Source organism: Canis lupus, chromosome 5, assembly GCF_048164855.1.
Source record: "Canis lupus baileyi chromosome 5, mCanLup2.hap1, whole genome shotgun sequence".
Taxonomy (NCBI): domain Eukaryota; kingdom Metazoa; phylum Chordata; class Mammalia; order Carnivora; family Canidae; genus Canis; species Canis lupus.
The window spans coordinates 20,638,321-20,657,908 of record NC_132842.1 but is presented as its reverse complement, the minus strand read 5'-3'; the positions used below and the strand labels follow the sequence as shown (position 1 = coordinate 20,657,908).

At 41.7% G+C, this 19,588-nt stretch overlaps 1 protein-coding gene across 6 annotated transcripts in view; it reads right to left on the bottom strand.

Annotated features, from left to right (window-relative positions):
- Window positions 1-19,588, bottom strand: part of RSU1 (Ras suppressor protein 1) — a 249,288-nt gene that overhangs the window by 188,180 nt on the left and 41,520 nt on the right. For all 6 annotated transcript variants that reach the window (XM_072825680.1, XM_072825682.1, XM_072825684.1 and 3 more), the window contains one exon: window positions 5,322-5,442. In XM_072825680.1, coding sequence (XP_072681781.1) covers window positions 5,322-5,442 — 121 coding nt within the window. The remainder of the gene's footprint in view (window positions 1-5,321; window positions 5,443-19,588) is intronic.

Sequence of the window (19,588 nt, the reverse complement as noted above, 5' to 3'; positions counted from 1 at the left end):
CTCTAAGTTACCCATTTTTGAAAATCACCACTGAAGTTTTTCTTTCCAAACATGGTAGGAGACTTTTGAAAGGTAAGGTGCAGGAAAGCCTGGGTGAGCCCTCCTTTGGAGGGAAGAGGCATCTCACACGAGAGGGAGCGCTTCCAGCCCATCTCCAGCCCAGAGTGAGCCTGACAGTGTCCACCTCCTGGTGGCAAGAACCTCCCAAACTGAAAGTTCTTTTTCTCAAATGAGAAACCAATCCTCCCCAAAATGTCAAGAACGCTGCAGAGCTCCCCCACCCCCCACAGTGCAGCTGACAGCAGTGACAGCAGGAAGCCCTCACAACAGAGGGACCAGACGTAGTGCTGGCTGTGGACCAAGCCAGGAGCAGCAGGGACTACAGGCCGCTTCCCTGGACACCAGCAACTGTGGGGTCACCTGTGGGGTCTGCTCCTGGGGCTCCTCCAAGAGCGCCGGCCCTCTAGAGCCAGATTAGATGAGCGGTCCGGCTCCTGTGCCGCTGGCTGGGTGACTATGGGCAAGCGGTCTGCTTCTGAGACCCAGTTCCTTCAACGGCAAAATAAGGACAGTGATACTTTCCTAGCAGGACCGGCAGGAGGATGACAGCTGAGAAATCTGAAGCATGTAGTTAAGATCTGTGGCTCACGGATGGTTCTCCAGCAATGAAAGCTATAACTACAGTTATTTCTCAGGAGGTGATTGGGAAAGATTGTGCCTCCGCCTCAAGCAGGTAAGCGCCCCCTGTGAGAAGAGAAGACCACTGTGGGCAGCCTGAATCCAAGTGCAGTTTCCTGTTTGTGTCCTGCCAGTTGGCCCTCACATCACTTCCAGGGTTCACAAAGTTGCTTATGGTTCATTTGTGCCACAGTGGTATAAATTCTTTCACCTGCCTCTGAACATTTTTCTAGGGTGTTCTGGAAATGGGAAAGTGCCTGCGTATGACATAGAAATTTATAAAACCAGAGTGTTAAAGGCTGGTCAGCATCTTTTTTCTTTTTTCTTTTTCAAAAGCTAGGAAGGCCCTTATTTAATGCCTCCCTTCTGGAACGTTCTGATCTCCAGAGGTCCTTCTTGTTTCAATAAAACCATCTTTGCTAAAGTTAACAATTTTTCTCACACCCGGAGTGACCTGCTCACACTCTTAGCCAAAAACAAAACAAAACAAAACAAAACAAAACAAAAAAACCACAAAACCTTCTTGAAAATTCAACACTGTACTTTGTGAAAACTCAATTTCACGAGATGAGCTCCAGCATCTCACTGGATTAAAGAGTATTACAGAGGAGCTGGCCATGGTGCTACTGCAGTCAGATTATCCCAGAAATAATCACCAACAAGGAGCCAATGTGGTTTTTACATTTTGTGGAAACGAATTCCATAAAATGAACCATATTTAAAGTATTAAAAACATCATGCAAACTTACTTATTCCAGTGGCCTAAAAATCCTTTCAGGTCTTCCCATCATGAGAATAAACAGCAAATACCACATAAAACTTTAAAAGCAACTTCTGATTGAGCATGCTGTTTGGAATCTGCCTATGTGTGGCCTCAATGTTCTGTGTGAACAGAACATTTTTAATTTAATTTTTATTTTAATTCCAGTATACTTAATATCCAGTGTTATATTAGTTTCAGGTATGCAATATAGTGATTCAACAGTTCCACACATCACCCTGTGCCCATCACAAGTGCACTCCTTAATCCTCACCACCTGTTTCACCCATCCCATCCCCCCACTCACCACCCACCTCTCCTCTGGTAACCATCTGTCTGTTCTCTACACTGAAGAGTCTGTTTCTTGGTTGGTCTCGGTTTTTCTTTGTTCATTTGTTTGTTTCTTAAATTCCACATGAGTGAAATCATACAGTATTTGTCTTTCTCTGACAGACTTATATCACTTAGCATTATACTCTCTAGATCCATCCACGTTGCTGCAAATGGTAAGATTTTATTCTTTATGGCTGAGCAATATTCTATTGCACGCATGCACGCGCGCACACACACACACATGCACACAATTTATTCTTCATTCACTCATTCATCTACTGAGGAGGCTTGAGTTGCTTCCATAACTTGGCTATGATAAATAATGCTGCAATAAATATAGGGGCACGTATTACCTTTTCAAATTAGTGTTTTAGTTTTCTTTGGGTAAATACCCAGTAGTGAGATTCCTGGATCATAGTATAGCTCTATTTTTAACTTTTCGAGGAACTTGCATATTGTTTTCCACAGTGGCTGCACCAGTCTGCATTCCTACCAACAGTGCACGAGGGAGGGTCTTTTTTTCCCACATCTTCACCAACACTTTTGTTTCTTGTGTTTTTTACGTTAGCCATTTTAACAGGTATGAGATGATACCTCACTGTGATTTTGATTTGCATTTCCCTGATGATAAATGATGTTGAGCATCTTTTCATGTGTCTGTTGGCCATCTAGATGTCTTCTTTGAAGAAATGTCTTCACATTTCACGAAGAATGTTCGTGTCTTCTGCTTACTTAATTGATTATTCGTTTTTTTGGTGTTGAGTTTTTGGTTTTTCAGTAACTCCCATGTGTATAATTTTTATTTGAGCTGCTTACTCTGAGGAGTCCACTATGATAGGCCTTAAACAGGGCTATGTAGGTACAATTCTTGATGCCATTTGAGAACAGAAATATCCTTTACTGAAACTCATATTAATTCCTCTCCCAGAGAACTAAGAATTTTTGTTCAAACTTTGACAACCCCATCTATGTGGCTATATAAGTAAATACAGAAAGCTTTACATAATCAACAGAATACCGAGAGCCAAAAAATGTGAATGGCTCCGAAGACAAGAAAGACAGAACTAAGATGCTTTTGAATAAAAAAAAAAAAAAAACACTTTATAACTCTGTCCTAAGGTACCTCCAACCCATCCTGACCTCTAGCTCTACCTATCCTAATCTCCCCTCCACATGACCTTTCACACACAAAAAAAAACAACTTTTTCTCATACCTGCTAGTTGGTTGTAAAAACTCCTCACTGGTCAGCAGGATAAAACCAGGGCTCCTTCACTTGGCACACAGGGCCCTTCACTGCTTCCCTGCCATTACAGACATTTGTTTAACATCTGTTTCCCCAACTGTGACATACACTCCATAGAGACTGGATGGCTACTACCTAGGCCAGCACTTGGCACACAACTGGGAGGGCAGGAAGTACCCAGTAAATAAACACTGACAGCCCTACTTCAGGCCTCACCTCTTACCTTACTGCTCCCTGCCTCACACTTTACACTCAGTGACACTCAACAACTCGCAATTCCTGGAACCTGTGGTACTCTGAGCTTTTCATTCATTCATGTCATTCCCACAGGCCTTCCCTCCTCCTTCTGAGGAGAAATTTGTTTTCATGTGTCAGGTTTCGGCTCGAATACTGCCCTCTGTAGGAAACCTCTAGAGAACCTCACCTGTTGACTAATGAAAGCTCTAGTTTCTGTCTCCACTGCCTTCAATGGCCCAGCCATTTGCAGTCAGTGCTCCTTTACCGCCAGCTCTTGCCCCAATACTTAAGGCCAGGGACTGCCATTTTCACCACTGAGCCCCAACACAAGCAAGGTTCCTGACACAGATCAGGCACTTACACAGTCATGAAATAAATCAAGTAAAACGATGATGATGGTGTAGTGGTGGTGGTAATAGCTACCCCTTACATACTGCTTACTACACGCTGCCACGTACAGCTCCTAGTGCCTTGTATATAAATAACTTGTTAAACACATGAATCAACAAATTAACAGTAAGAATGTATCAAGCTTTTGTTAAAAAAGATCTTATTTATTTGAGAGAGTGAGAGTGTACTTGAGGAGCACAAGGGAGGGCAGAGGGAGAGGGAGAAGCAGACTCCCCGCTGAGCAGGGAGCCTGACTCGGGGTTCCATCCCAGGACCCTGAGATCATTACCTGAACCAAAGGCAGACGCTTCACCGACTGAGCCACCCAGAAGCCCCAAGAGTGTATCGAGTTTTGTACGTCTAATATATACATCTAGTTTTAGCTTCTGGCTTACACACAAATTAAGCATTAGGAACTTAATAATTTTCAAAACAAAGATATAAATGAAGGATCCTTTCTTTTCTGCTTTGCCAAATGGATGTACAATCTCCATATCTGTAGGGGGATAAAAGTCATCTGATTTAAGTGATGTCTCCCCTCCTTCTGGAAGCTCTACTTCCCCCTCAGACATGAGGAAAAAGAATGCTCATGGATCTTTCCAAGATTATCTCTTAACCAGAGTGAACGTAAAATGAGTGTCTAATCAAACTCCCTGTGGAAAGAATGAGCTCAACTACAAATCATTCCATGAATAAGGGTTTTGTTTTTTTTTTTCATGATTGCTTCCTATTAGATTGATAAATACCTGGCTGGCTTCTATCACTACTCCATGTAAATCACTAACTAAACTAGAGCATTTAATGGCTATAATTTAATGAACAGATGACTTCACACAGCAGATGAAGCATGAGTGGGCAGCTCCGTCTAACAGCAACAACAGTGAAGCTGGAATTCAGAAGCTCAAGTTCTGGTAGCATCAATGGTGCTTGACAGACGGCTGTGAACCTCAGGAAATGGGGTTCTCTGCCTAGCTTGGTCACCAACCTTAGGGCAACTGAAGTTCTCAGAAAGGGCTCAGCTTCCACTCCACGACATGAGAGCAATACTGCCCGCCCGCCCTCCCTCATAATCATCAAGAGGATCAAATACTAGCATGAGGCCTCTGAAAACTGTAGAGCAATACACGGTATTATTTATTATTATTCACTGCTGCCGTTCCTGCCACCTGAGCTGAATCAAACCTCCTCTCTTCACCTCCACATAAAGAAAGACAGAGGATTATAACCTCTCGAATATATAAAAGAATTTTAAGAATCAATGAAGTAGTGTTCGGAAATGTATCCCCCACTCACCTTCCATAGAAGGAAGGTGCTTTGTAAAGGATTACTACTTAATACAGAGAGAAAAATCAATCATATTACAACTGGTCTGGGCAGTTAATGCTACGCAAGAAGGTCCCTTCCTGGTTAACATTAACTGGAATAAAATTTTGTTGGAAACAAAATATGATTTTAAAAAATCGCTTATTGTACCAACAATTAGCTTTTCAATTACTTCTTAAATTGATATCCACTAATTCAGGCCATTGAGAAGAGGTATTGAAACAATAAAAGTTTTGTTAAAAACCTGCAAAAGAGAAAGGAACTGGAGGTCAGGGCCCCCTATGTGATAGTATAACGCACTCTCTCCCGTATCCAGAGCCTGCCCACCCCGCCACTCCTTCCTTGCCAATACTCACCCCAGGTTCAGGTGTTTGAGCTTTTGAAGGCTGCTGATCTGTGTGGGCAGCTCTTCAATCTGGTTATTAAAAAAGTTAAGCACTTCCAAATTCTTCAGCTCTGCTATGTTTGGTGGCACAGCTACGGAAACAAAATTGCTGAGTGTGAATACAGGAACCCCGCTCCTCGCAAGGAATGCCAGCAACACATTTTGTTTTTCTTTCTCAGGAAAGAGAGATGAAACTCGAATATGACCATCTGATTCACATATACATCTTATTTTTTGTAAGTTTTTCTTAGGTTAGTAACTCAGTAGAGTAAAAATGAAAATGTTTCTTCAAAGGGCAAAAGAGAATTTCAGGGTGCCATAAACAACCCGTCGGTGAATATTCCCAAGCATAAATGCTTTTATAATTGTCATACAATGTCTCATAAGCATGACGGTTTTCTTTCTCTTGGTTTTTTTGCACCTCCACCCAAAGAAAGACTGCAAACTCCACATCCTTCCAGGGTAATGATACATTCGTCAAGCTGTTTCAATAGTCTGATATCTGAAGAGCAGTTCTCTTAACACCACCACACTAAATCACAATGTAAGTTCAACCTTAAGTGATGAAATATTCAACCTACCTCATTATGATTTTTGGCTTCTGGCCTTTACATCTTGATCAACACACACACACACACACACACACACACACACACACACAGCATTTAAGTCAGATTGGCAACAGATCAATGCATTGTTATTACATAGAAATATGAAAAACCAACTCAGTAGCATGATGTGAATACCAGCATGCAGATCAAAGGTTAAAATAAGCCAGTGTGGGCCTTAAAGAATCTTCCTTCTGTGGAATATATCCTTACAAATATCAATATAAAAGCCAATGGCATCTTTAGCTCACAAGTACTAACTCTCCAGTGGTGGCAGAAAGACTTTCAAAGGAGGGTAGTTTATCTGTCCCCATCATTGATTCAGTCTTCTACAAACACTTGTTATTGGCCATCAGCTTGTCCATGGAACGTTCACATCAATTCTAACACCAAGCCTACTCAGGATACTGACCCCACTGACCTGGGCCCTGGGTACAGCATAAGAAAGTGTCATGTCATGCCTTCTTTGAGTACATTCACTTCCGGTCCCAACAGCACCCTCTGGGGAGTATTCCAGAAGACTGGGAAAAACCGGGAGCACCTCTGCTTAGAGCCACTACATAGGTATGTGTAAAATTCCAAACAGGCATCTAAAATATTTCAGGAGGTAGCCATTGCAAGAACTCCCTTCCGAACAGAAGAGGACAGGCACATTGCTCATTACAGTTCTGAGTCCTCAATTTCAGCTTTCTAAAATGTCTGAGGTATTGGTGACCTGACTTCTTTTAGAGGGAAGGCGGCTTGGTTAAAAGGCAAGGGAAATGCTTTCACTGGAGGAAGGGACTGTGAAGAATATGAATCAGTCTGGATTCAGACACTTGGGAGGTGGCAGTGGTCCAGATGGAAAATGAGCAAGGCGTGGATTAGTTACTCAAGAGGCTGGATTGGGACTGGAGATAAAAGGATAGGTTTTAATGGGAAATGAAGGCAGCTGGAAATTACCTCCCGGAACTGTACTCTTGGATACCAACACGAATGCATATGAGCCCTACCTGCACAATTTGGCCTTAAAAGCACTCATAGGTGTGTAGTCAGTAACACACTTTCCAGCAAATGAATGGTATTCACTATGGGTAAATGGTCACAAAGAAATTCATCGGGTCTGCGGAGTCTCAGGGTATTGTCAGCTTACCTGTTTGTTCTCTCCCTAGAACACCAAGTGTGTGAAGCACAGCTCTACAGACAAGGACAAGCCTGCTCGGGGGGCCTCACCCCCTTCCCCTTGTTCCCCCTCCAGCTACCAAAGCATCTCTCACGGCATTCATCTGATTACTTTGAAGAGCAATAAAGAAAGTTAGTGCAACCAGGAGAAAATGATGATCTCAATTTAGCCACAAACCAAGAATAATGCAGCCAGAATTACTGTTGCCTTCCCAAAGTTACTTTGCCAATGCAATTAAATGCTGGTCTGAAGGTATCGCCTTTTTGACAGGATGAGAGATTATTTCACTCTCCTTGCTAAATCAGTCCAATTTAAAACCACAAATTATGCTAAATGTGATTTAGGGCTTTGTTTTGTGGACACAAACAATAACCCTACATTCAATTTACTAAGCCTCTCCCAGCCTTCCACGTGCATGTGAATTTTGTGTTGAAGACTCCACTCAAGCTACAAGGGGAAAATATTACCCGGCTAATATTCTCTCTCAACAATTCCCCCCACCTGGCCATAGTAAAAATCAGAAGCAATTAACATTCAGACCTGGCCAGATAACATTCACTCTTTCAACCAATATTTAGAGAATGGTTATGATGTGTACAAAGCCACACTTTTAACACTCAACATTTCAATTCTTCTGGGATGAAGTAAGAAAGGCAAGCTATCTCAACAAAGTAAGTTACGAAAGAAAGAGTATCAAAGTCAATAAATGAAAACAGGTCTAGTGTTTGGAAAACAAACTAATTCAAATAAAACTGTCCATAAACAACATTATATGGTCTCATTCATTTGGGGAATATAAATAATAGTGAAAGGGAATAAAGGGGAAAGGAGGGAAAATAAGTGGGAAATATCAGAAAGGGAGACAGAACATGGAAGACTGCTAACTCTGGGAAACGAACTAGGGGTGGTGGAAGGGGAGGTGGGCGGGGGGTGGGGGTGACTGGGTGGCGGGCACTGAGGTGGGCACTTGACGGGATCAAGCACTGGGTGTTATTCTATTTGTTGGCAAATTGAACACCAATAAAAAATAAATTTATAATTTAAAAAACTGTCCATAAAAAAAAAGTATCCGGTTAACAATATGAGCTGTGCAATAATGAAATTATATACAGATATGACATGAACAAATTCAGCTGCTACGGAAAAAAACGGAGCAATATGTCCCCAGTCAGAATACTCTGGTGAAATTTTTCAAGATCTCTGCGTGACGCATTTGCATGAAGTATTTTAAAACACAACTGAACAGTCAGCATCGAGATATTTCTTATTACGCCTCTGCAGCATGCCTTTTCATCAATCAGTCCTGTTTGTGACCGTGACCCCAGCTGTATACACACAGGCTACAGATAACAAGGAGCTGAGCACTCAAGGGAAACGGGAGGGCAGTGTAGGGTGTGGACACGAGGGTCCGGGCTGTACCAGGACTATTCAGAGTTCTCTTCCACCTGGCTTTAACATTCTGCGATTCTCACAAGAGCTGGATGACGGAAATCAATGAAATGGATTTAAATAATGCAACAAATGGGGCCCTCAATTAGGAAGCTCAGTCATGTAGAACTTTGCTTATGACAGAGAATTTAGTATCATTTTCTGTCAAAAGCGACAGCTTTAATTTTGAGACTCCAGTTGCTACTGTTGAGAGAAAGGTCCCCAACCACTCTCAGGTGTTCTCTGGCTCCTCGATGCCACATTCTGCTTTCATCACAGGATCAGATGACCACTGGGAACACTCTTGTCCAGAGCAAAGGTGACGAAGATGTGGTCCTGCCACCAGAGGAGCTACAGCCAGAGACTGGTCTCAAGTTGTCTTCAAGCAGTTATAACTGTTCAGCCGGACACACCCAGCAGGACCCTCTTTCCCTCCAAGGTCTCCTAAGTCTATAGCCGGAATGTTCTTCTAGTTTCATGTGAGAAGCACGCACCAGCCAGATTAAGCAATCAGCCCTTGCAGGTTTGGGACGGCCCCACAATCAGCAGCCCAAGTCCCTGGGCAGGCTCACAAATCTGGGCCAGAAGGGGCCTTGCCTGATGTCCTACATTAACAACCGTTAGAAAGCTCCCTCAAGCAGGAAGCCTCAGAAAGCACTTGCTGGACACACTGGATGGACCAGAGCACTCCAACTGTGTGAAACAGCTGACCCGGTAGCTAACAACAGTCACCTGCCTCCCCGAACAGAAAAACCTCAGTAAACTATTGTTACGGCAACCAGACCTTCACTTTAGGAGCATTTTGTTTTGGGATAAAAAATTAACAATTCCAAAACCAATAATTTATTTTTAAAAGCCTTTTAGTTTATCCACACAAAAATAAATAGCAGAGTATGCTCCGGAGCTGGGCTTTCCAACGTGCAATCACTATGGAAAATAGTATAGAGGTTCCTCAAAAAATTAAAACTAGAACTACTGGATGACCCAGCAATTCCACTACTGGGTATTTATCCAAAGGAAATGAAATCACGGTCTCCAAGAAACATCTCCACCCATGTTCACTGCAACCTTATTCGCAATAGCCAAGACACAGAAGCAATGTTAAGTGTCCACCAACGGATGGACAAGGGCAATGTGGTAATATATTTACAGAGGAATACTACTCATCCATAAAAAAGGAAACCTTGTTTACAACAACACGGATGGATCTTGAAAGCATTACGCTAAGTGAATTAAGTCAGACGGAAAAAGACAAAACCTGTATAATCTCACTTAAATGGGGAAGCTTAAAATACACACACACACACACACACATATAAATTCAGAAAACAAGATTAGATTTATGATTACCAGAGGTGGAGGACACGGGATGAGGGAACTAGATGAAAGTATTAAGACAGAAAAAGGAGAAAAAGGAAATAAATTTAAATCTAGATTAGTTGAAATTAAGTAAAGTTAATAAATCAGTCTCTTGGTCACACAAACCACATTGCAAGTAGCTAGTGCCTACCATACTGGACAGCACAGAGAGAACATTCCCTTCAGTGCAGAGAGTTCTAGATAGTGCCGCTCTAGGGCAGAAGGCTCACAAACTTTATGGAGTATATCAGAATTACCGAAAGGCTTGTCAAAACATGGGGGACTGGGGGGCATGTACCTCAGAGTTTCAGATTCAGTAGGTTTGAGATGGGGCTTGGTGAGATTCCGCAATTCCAAGTTCCCAGGGGATACTGATGTCGCTGATCTGGAGATCATTTTGGTGCAGAAAACTTTTAATTTAGTGGTGACATCAAAATCATTAATCTAATACATTTGTCCCTTACCCCACACAATAAGCTGAGTAAGATCCAAATTAAGACTTCTATGGCCCTCAATAAGTTGAGATTTGGGGTTGATGAAAAGTGGGCAAAAAAATCCAAATAGACAAAAAACAAAAGAACTCTAAATGGCTGATCCACCCATCCTGGGGCTGCAATCCAACCACATACAGTCAACTTTTGCTTCCCCATGCAGCTGGCATCCATCTCATTAGTTCAGATGAAAGAACAAACTACAGGTCGTATCATCCACAGGCATGGCTGGGCCAGCCGGAAAACACACAAACCCAGGCCCAAGAGGGAGAAATTCTTGCTTATCATTCAAACTAACATAGTCTGGGCTCTTATGGGCAGCTGATCAGCACATAAGCAACCCCAACACATAAGTACCACATGCTACTGAAATCTCTAACATGGAGAAAGAGAGATTTTTCAGATTCCAATTTTGAGATGGACTACCCCTCCATGGGACTGGATGAAGTGGCTCCAGAACTAATGAAGCATATCTGTTCACACGACTTCATGGGCCTCCATTCAACAGCATCCACCTTCTCAGAAGACCCCTGCCCCAAATCTTGCCCTTAAAAATCCTCACCTGTAAGCTACTGGGGAATTTGGGACTTTGGGGCATTAGCACACCCCCCTCCCGACCCTGTTCTCTGAGATGGCACCAAACCAACAAAGAGCTTATCTTCCTGCACTGCAAAACCTCGGTGTCCGTTTTTACTGACTGGAGGTGCTTCGGGTAGACACACTCTCATTTGGTTCGGTTATACACACACCGATCTTGATGAAGCCAGTGCAGAGTAGTATGAACAACGTTCATGGAGAAAAGGTTCTGAACTGGTTCATCAGACTGAGTCACTCAGCAGCAACTTCATCACGACCAGTTGCCATCCTCGTAGAGATGCCTTTTGCTATACTTCTGGCCGTCGAAACACCGAGAAGTAGATGGAGAATATTGGGTGGATGTGACAGCACAGGCAGACCAGCTGGGATGCAGCCGATCCGGGGGATTCTTGAGCATCTTGTGGCCCCCGAGGCAAAGAAACAAAACCTCAAAAAGTGACAGGCTCTGGGAGCAGCAGGCACCCTACAAAACATAAGGACTGGTGCTCACCGGCGTGCAGCCTACAGAAAGGCCGGTGGGGCATGCATTGGTCTTTGGAGCCATATGGTTAGCACCGACAGCCGGGTCCTCTTCAGCTACAAAAGGGCAGTAAGAGACCATGCACCATGTTACCACCCACGGCTGCCAGGAAGCCAGAAGCTGCTCAGAACACATGTAGGTTTTCATCATAAGCACAGGCATGAAATCCGGAGTCGTGAACCCTTCCTACCACCTCCACCAGACTTCTGAGTAGTCAGAATTACGCTGTGCCTAACTATTTTTGCAGAAGCGCCTAGACTAGCTTCTTTAATCCAGAGATTCTTGCAAAGGAGAGGCGCTAGGCTAGGGCATGAAGGCCAAGGGGTTGCTGCCTGCATGCCTCTTTGCAAAACTGAACTCATGGTTCAGCCATTGCCTCCACCACGAGAAACCGGAGAGGGACTGCAAAAGGCCCCAAGTGTACAAAGAGGGAGACTCAGAGCAGGTACCTAATGGGAAACACTGCCCGTGGCACACGGCACAGTGGTGAGCACACTCCCCGCCCAGCAATGGGTGAAACGCTACTATCTCGTGCCCATTTCCAGAGACATCTCAGTGCTACTGACCCACCAGCCACAACACCTGAAGACATCACCATATGGGATCAAGTAAAGCAAAATAAATCAGAAAGCGCTGCTTCCCCAAACCTGGCATATTTATATTAAACGCAGGAGACTTGAGTGCTGTAACATATGAAAATGCTCAGACTTCTGCATGCTTCTGCTGCTTTATAAGATTTCTTTAACAGAAAAGGCTAAGGGAAGGTAGAAGATTGTTCAATGAGGCCAGTTACTAGACCCCTAAGATACAGTGCTACAACAAAGTTATTCGAAAAAGTACAAAAACCACAAGAAAACATCCAAATGAGTGGGATTATTCATTATACACACACCTAGGGAAGAAAGACCACTTAAGAGGAAGGGGTAAAAGCAAAGATTCATTATATCTAATGAATATAATACTGAATAACAATTGTTGCCCTATGCCTTGCCTAGACAAGGTGAGAAGAAGCCAAAAGAACAAAACTATGTGAAGTATGACGTTGGGGCATTCCTGGTCAGAGAAAAAAGCGCAGCCCCTTTAATGCCCAATTCTACTAGCTGGAGACGTTAGTCTATTCCTACCACAGAGGTGATGTCTAGACTCATTACATAGATGTCAATTCTCTCAGCAAATTAGGAATCATAGTCTTGAATGCCATTTTATGATTACCATTTTAATGATAATGTAAAGATGCATCTCTTTAGTCTCGCATACAAATAATTATGCTCTTCAGAATTTTACATGCAAAAAAAAGTCATTTGTATTTATAGTGATTAATAGACTTTTGTTTTCTGACCCAAAACACAAGGTGTGTGATGAACTAATTCTATCTTACACAAGAAGGTGAAGTTTCAAAAATATACTAACGATAACTAGCTTCACAGATTTTATGGGGTTTTCCCCAAGTCAGCTATTAAAACAGTGAATTACAGTAGTTATGGGTTATTTAAAAGCATAAAGTTTATGAAACAGTAAAGCGGGTTCTCATGTAAAAGGACCTATATGTTCCTCAAGGTGAAAATTAAGTACTAAAATATCTAAACATCTACCCAATAAAGGCCAACAGCCCCCAAATCATTATTAGCTTTATAAATAACAACAGTAATGCTACATTCAGTTAAACAACAGTATTTACTGAGCACCCACACCTAGCAGGACGTACTTGTACCCCATCATGGGCCGCTTTAAGATTATGCAGCTTAAGTAATTTTACTAACCAAAAATATCCTGACTTAATTCACTAAAAAAAAAAGAAAAAAAAAAAGACCTTACTCTTTCAGCAACAATGAGAATAATCAAAGGGAAGAAAGTTACAAGCAAGCATTAAGGCAGATTTTACAGTACAAAGTCAAACATGCAAAAATATATGTCCCTGGGCTATAAAGAATGTGAACGCAAGGCCAAACAAATCTCCTAAAAAGCTGACAAGCATGGATTTCTGCTCCTCTGAGGATGCAGAATTTACTTGATTTGTGAATCTTTTATTAACAGCCCAGAGAGAGCCAAGGAATGGTCCACACAATCTTGAACCCTGAATTCTTTCAGGAACACACCTTTGCAATCACATCCAGTACTGAAGGGCTACCCTGCCAGCCAGGCAGGATGTCAGTAAACAGCTTTAACCAGGAGCAGCAATAAGAGGAAAGGCAGTGGCATTTGATGGTCTGGGAGGAAGAGACATCTAGTGAAGGGCAAGCAAAAGGCAGAGGGGCTTCTCTGGAAAAATGCCTAAGAAGTTTCGAGACACAGCAAGAAGGAAGAGGAGAACACTAAAAAACAAACAAAAACCAATGTCAATCAACGCAGAAAGCAAGCTCAGTGTCATAAGAAAGAGCTATCTGGGCTCCTAAATATCGTTGTAAGACATTACAGACACACATAGACTCAATCCTCAATTATTAACATAAAGAGGGAGACAGTAGACTAACCAAATTCACACACATACACACATTAACACACTCTGCCAATAGTTCACGTCTTCTTCTACAATTAAGAATGACTTCACCAGGAGGCCACACTCGGTTACCTCTCTTCTTGCCTCATCTTGTATTTCAATGCTGAGGATGGGAGTAATTTACAGGAGGAAGAAAGGGAGCAGAGGGTAAATGCCCAGGACCAGCAGAATCCACACAGTCCCCACAGGGCTTTGAGAACACCCTCTACTATAACAGTTTTGTCTTTTATCCTTTGGAATTCTCCCTGCTTTTCTATTTGAACATGTAAAGATCCATGGCAGCGGTCCCTCCACTGAGCTCCTAGATTAATGTGGGTGAGATACATAAACTGCACACGTACATCATTAGCAAGGCAGCAGCGCAATGGTGAGCGCAGAAGCTTGGAAGCCATAAAGAGCCCCCCCTCACCCTCCAGCTCTAGTTACTTGACCACTTCAGACCTGCTGCTTCTACCAGATATATAGAGTAGGGTATCAATAAGTGCTAGTTCCTTGCCCCCCTTCCTTTCACACTCAAGTCATCATATACAGAAGGTTGGCACTTCAGAGGCTAATAAACCATGGACAGCCCTAATACTCTCCCATATAGAACAGGTGGTGGGACAGGCGGGCTTTGTAGGGAAAGAGGAGAATTCATCTCAACTTTCTGAAGGATAAGCAAGATCTGAAGAGGGGCAAGCACTGCAGATAAGAATCAGCTCATTATTAAAGAGTATACACAGGCAGGAGAAAAAGGCTAAAGGCACAGCAAAAAAATTAGACAAGGTTCAGAATGAAAAACAACTACGAAGGAGGTAGATGAATCTGTTAAGTAGTGGTGGGTCACTTGCATCACAGTGGTGTTTTGTCTTATTAAGCTAACTGGCAAAGAAAAGAAAAACTGAAATGGGAAAAAGGCATTCTCATAGGTTTCATGGAAACTGAAATATGTGTATACCGTAAAAATTAGTAAAGGGAAACCTCATTAAAATGGATTTGGGAGGCTGGCAGGCGGAGCTCTCATGCTCTACTACTGATGGTCAACTGCAGACTCAACAGGAAGAGACTGACCTTGCCCATAGATACTTTACGATCTTCCCCCTGGCGACAGCCCAGCCAATGAGAGACAGTCACAAGTCCGCTAATGAAAAGCCACCATACTTCCAGCTCCCAGTTTACTCCAAGGAGATTTCTGTTTAAGACAACATGCCCAAATTCCCTCTCTCCTCCACAGGCTTTTATTCTTCTGACTTGCCTATGGTTTTGCTACAGCTTGCCTGTCCCAAGCTGCAATTCTCAGCTATTCCCAAATAAACCCATTTTTTTGTTGGTAAAATAATGGGAAGTTTTATATTTAAGGTTAACTATATATATATATATATATATATATATATATATATATATGTACGCATTCCACTCAAGATGACAAATTCTTATTGAACAAAATATACATTTTAGCAGCTTAACGTAGATGGAGCTTTTGAATATTTTTAAATGCTATCAAGAGTGAATTTCACATAATGAGAATCATCATTTTAAAGTTTTGTACAAATTTCCAGCCGATATCTCTATGAAATAGCATCAGTATATCTACACACCAAATATACTGTTATCTACCCTCTGCTCCACGATTTCTAAATCTGAGTTACATGCACCCCTAAAGAACTCGTGGATAGTTTTTGTGGATCCACAAAACCTATGTGCATTTTTCTAGGGATCACTGAAACAGTTGCACCCCCTTAAAAAAAGGTTGGTTTGTTATGAAATGTGAAGGACTTCTCTAAAAGGATGCACGTGCCAAGGAATTGCACCTCTTAGAATATCATCTCCCACTCTAATCCACAGTACACTCACGTACCTACACCCATATACACACCTACACCACACACGTTGCTCAGAAGAAATAGTGAATAGATGATTTGTATACACATTTTTGCAACTAAATCAATTCTGTTTGAGAACTGTATTATTCTATATTCAAGATCAACTTCCCTTCAGGGGCTAATTATGATTTAGAAAGGGACAGGGTCAAACTGCCCCCACATCATTTTCTCCATAGCCTGCCACCATTCTGAAATTCTTATAACTAAAGTTGTTCTGTTTAAAAACATACTGTAGGGGGCTCCCGACCCCTGGTGGAGCAGTCAGTTAGGTGACCCACTCTCAATTTCAGCTCAGGTCATGATCTCAGACTCATGTGATTGAACCCTGCATCTGGCTTCATGTTGGGCATGGAGTCTGCTTAAGATGCTCTCTCCCCCTGTCACTCTCCCCTTTCCTCCATATCTCTCTCCTTCCCTCTCTAAATAAAATAAATAAAATAAAAAAATAAAATAAAATAAAATAAAAATAATAAAAAATACTGTGGAAGAATTAATACATTAATTTAGCTAGCTTCCTCTTAGTGTAGAGCAAGACTCCAAGAAAAGAGATTCCAGAATAGGTACATTTTGGTTGATAGTGCTGGATCAGTGGGCCAGAGTCTCTGAGCTAAGTATCTGAGCATCATGAGACAGCTTCTCCAACTTCACCCAATGCCCTTGGACCCTACTGGTTCTGGACTATGGGGCCAACAGATGCTTCCATGTGATGATCTAGCAGGTTTACTTACTAAAACCAAAATAACAACAAACTCCCAACTGCGGGTAAATTTTTTTATGGTAACCTAACCACTAGTACCATATGATAGATACTGTCTAATTAATAGCTGCCAGACTCAAAAATACTACGTATATAGTTTTTCAAATCCAATCTTTCAAATGATGGCATAGTAACAAACTGATAAATGTGCCCTAATTAAAAAAAATAAGCTATTGATCAAAGCCTCTGTATTATAAATACATTTATACTCTTTTAAAATGCAAACAGCAAGTTGTTTTGACATTGTCACAAGATAAATTCATGACACAGAGACGATTTATTTTGCATATTTCCCCTCAGTTTAATTTCATACAAGCCATGCACAGGAACTTTTGCATAAGGCATGACAAATAATCTATGAAAGAAGGACTAGACTTTAGAACAGAAAGGTGTTGAGCACCGCTGAAGGTCATTCTTATAAGTTAGAACAGTTTATTTTTCTCATTCATCTCAACAGTCTATGAGCTCTATAAAAAGGGGTTTAATATGTTATACTTTATTAAAAAATCTGCTTAATTTTCTTCATTATAATCAGATCTGCATATTTTGAGAATGTCATATTTTCATGTGGAACATGCTCCTTAATTCATTTATAACAACATTTATGGTCAATATTCTATCAATATATACATCTACATAAAATTTTAAAACATTATAGTTAATTAACTTCTATGTATTTAGAACATTATCTTTGATAAATTTTTGAAATTGCTAATAAAACCCTAGCATTTCTTGTTCACTATAATTTCAAATTCATACATAAGCTATAACTAATAGGAAACAGTCTGTTACAAAAAATAAAACACATTTTGCCATAAAACTTAGGTTTACTGCCCGACTAGCCATTTCCGATACATTAAATGACAAGATATGGTCACATTAAGGCCTCAAACTACAGGCACAACCCCTAAATCCTCAAGAAAAGGTTTTATATCATAGTTCAAAGTAAAAAAAAGTATAAAACAATCACATTCAGAGACCCCCACCTAAGAAAGGTTTACAAAGAGGTGGCCACTTTGTGTTTTCAGAAAGCAAAACGATATCCTTCGTATTTCTTGCACAAAACCCTCAGAATGCATGGGTCACAAAAGGAAAAACACTAATGTCACATTCAAGGTGCTGGCAATATCTGTATGGGGGTTTTGCTGTGAAAATAAAATTGTTTTTAAAATTAAGAAAAGGGGGATCCCTGGGTAGCTCAGCGGTTTGGTGCCTGCCTTTGGCCCGGGGCGTGATCCCGGGGTCCCTGGATCGAGTCCCGCATCGGGCTCCCCGCATGGAGCCTGCTTCTCCCTCTGCCTGTGTCTCTGCCCCTCTCTCTCTCTATGTCTATCATGAATGAATAAATAAATAAATAAAATCTTAAAAAAAATACTATTAAAATTAAGAAAAGTTTCACATTAAAAAATAATGCCCAGAAACTGTTTTGTCACCGACTCACAGTGCAATTCATTTCATAAGCAGAGTATCCTTCCTTACACAGTGGCATTTAGTAGAAGAATCCATATAAGTATGCACAAAATGCACATTTGCCTGAGTTTTACATGGTCATTTTTCAATTAAAATCTGGTTACACACATATCTTTTCAACTTTCTTCCACAAGAATAAAATCTCACATATACCCAATACAAAATACAGAGGGCAGTAAGAGTCTTCCAAGGTAAAGAAGAAACCTGCCTAACTTGAGAAAGTAGCCATAATAAATACTAAAAAAAAGTATGTGAGACAGAATAATAATTATAGGAGCAAAACAGGAAAACAACATATATCCTCATAGAGGGATCTACCTTAATTATGGCAAACTGCACCATATAAATGGCAACAGCAACATGCCCTACTGGACAGAGCAGAATAGCTTGCAAAAAATTTAATCTGGTAACACAAATTCGGTTTTTCATCTTTAAGAGGGGGGAAAAAAAAAACCAACCAACCCTGGGAAAAAAAATATGTGTCTCAACAGTGACCTCTAGTGGAAAAGCCTTAAAATGACTGTCTCAAAATGAAATGCTGAAAACTGAAAACAAGTAGAAAAACATTTACAAAGCTGACACCCCCAAACCACCATAAAAGCCAGGTACAAGCTGACGGAGTCAAGTGAAAGGACTCAGCAAACACGGTCTTAAAAGGCAGAGTAATCACAAAGGCAAGCATTGGAATGGGGGCAGACACACAGGAAAAGTCTGAAATCCCTGCTATGTTCCCTTCTTTCAAAACACTGAGAGCAAGCAAGCCCCTGGGTATGTCATCTCCGTCTGCTCTGAGTGAGCACAACTCATCACCTGCCAATTCACTAATCAACCTGTCTTAACTGAGGGCCCAACTGACGTTCAACATGCTCTTGGAAGTTTTGCAGGGGAGGGATGCAAAATAGCTTCAGACAGGGCTCCTCACCTCAAAGAAATTACAATGCAATGAATTGTATGAAGCAATCAGTAAATAATTTGAGACCTTAAATAGATGAAACTCACTTTAAGTGGAAGAGGAACAGGCCCAGAAGCTGTCACACCTATCAGCACTAAAGGAGGCTTCATGGAGAAGTGAGACTCAGCCAAGCCCATAAGGGTTGCTGGGGGGTGCAGAAGAAACCATGGTTCATCCTGACACCAGCTTTCCCAACTGTGGACTCTCAGATGTACCTGAGGAGTGCCACCCTGGCACATCAGTCCTCACTAGGAAAGGGTCCCCAGACAAGGAACTTGACATAGACATCAGTTCTGAGGACAGAAGGTAATCCCTCTTTAGAGCTACAGCTCACAGTCCAGCATGTATGATGTGAGCCCATGAGTAGGAAACAGAAGTGTGTGGTGGCCTTTTCCACTCAAGTCCTTATACCAGTTAATCCCCAAAGTCCAGTTTCTACACAGACCGCTTCACCTCAGGCCAGGAGCTTCCTCTCAGGACCTCCCCATCATCTACTGCTCCCTTCTATCAACCATGATTGCCTGATACAGACAAT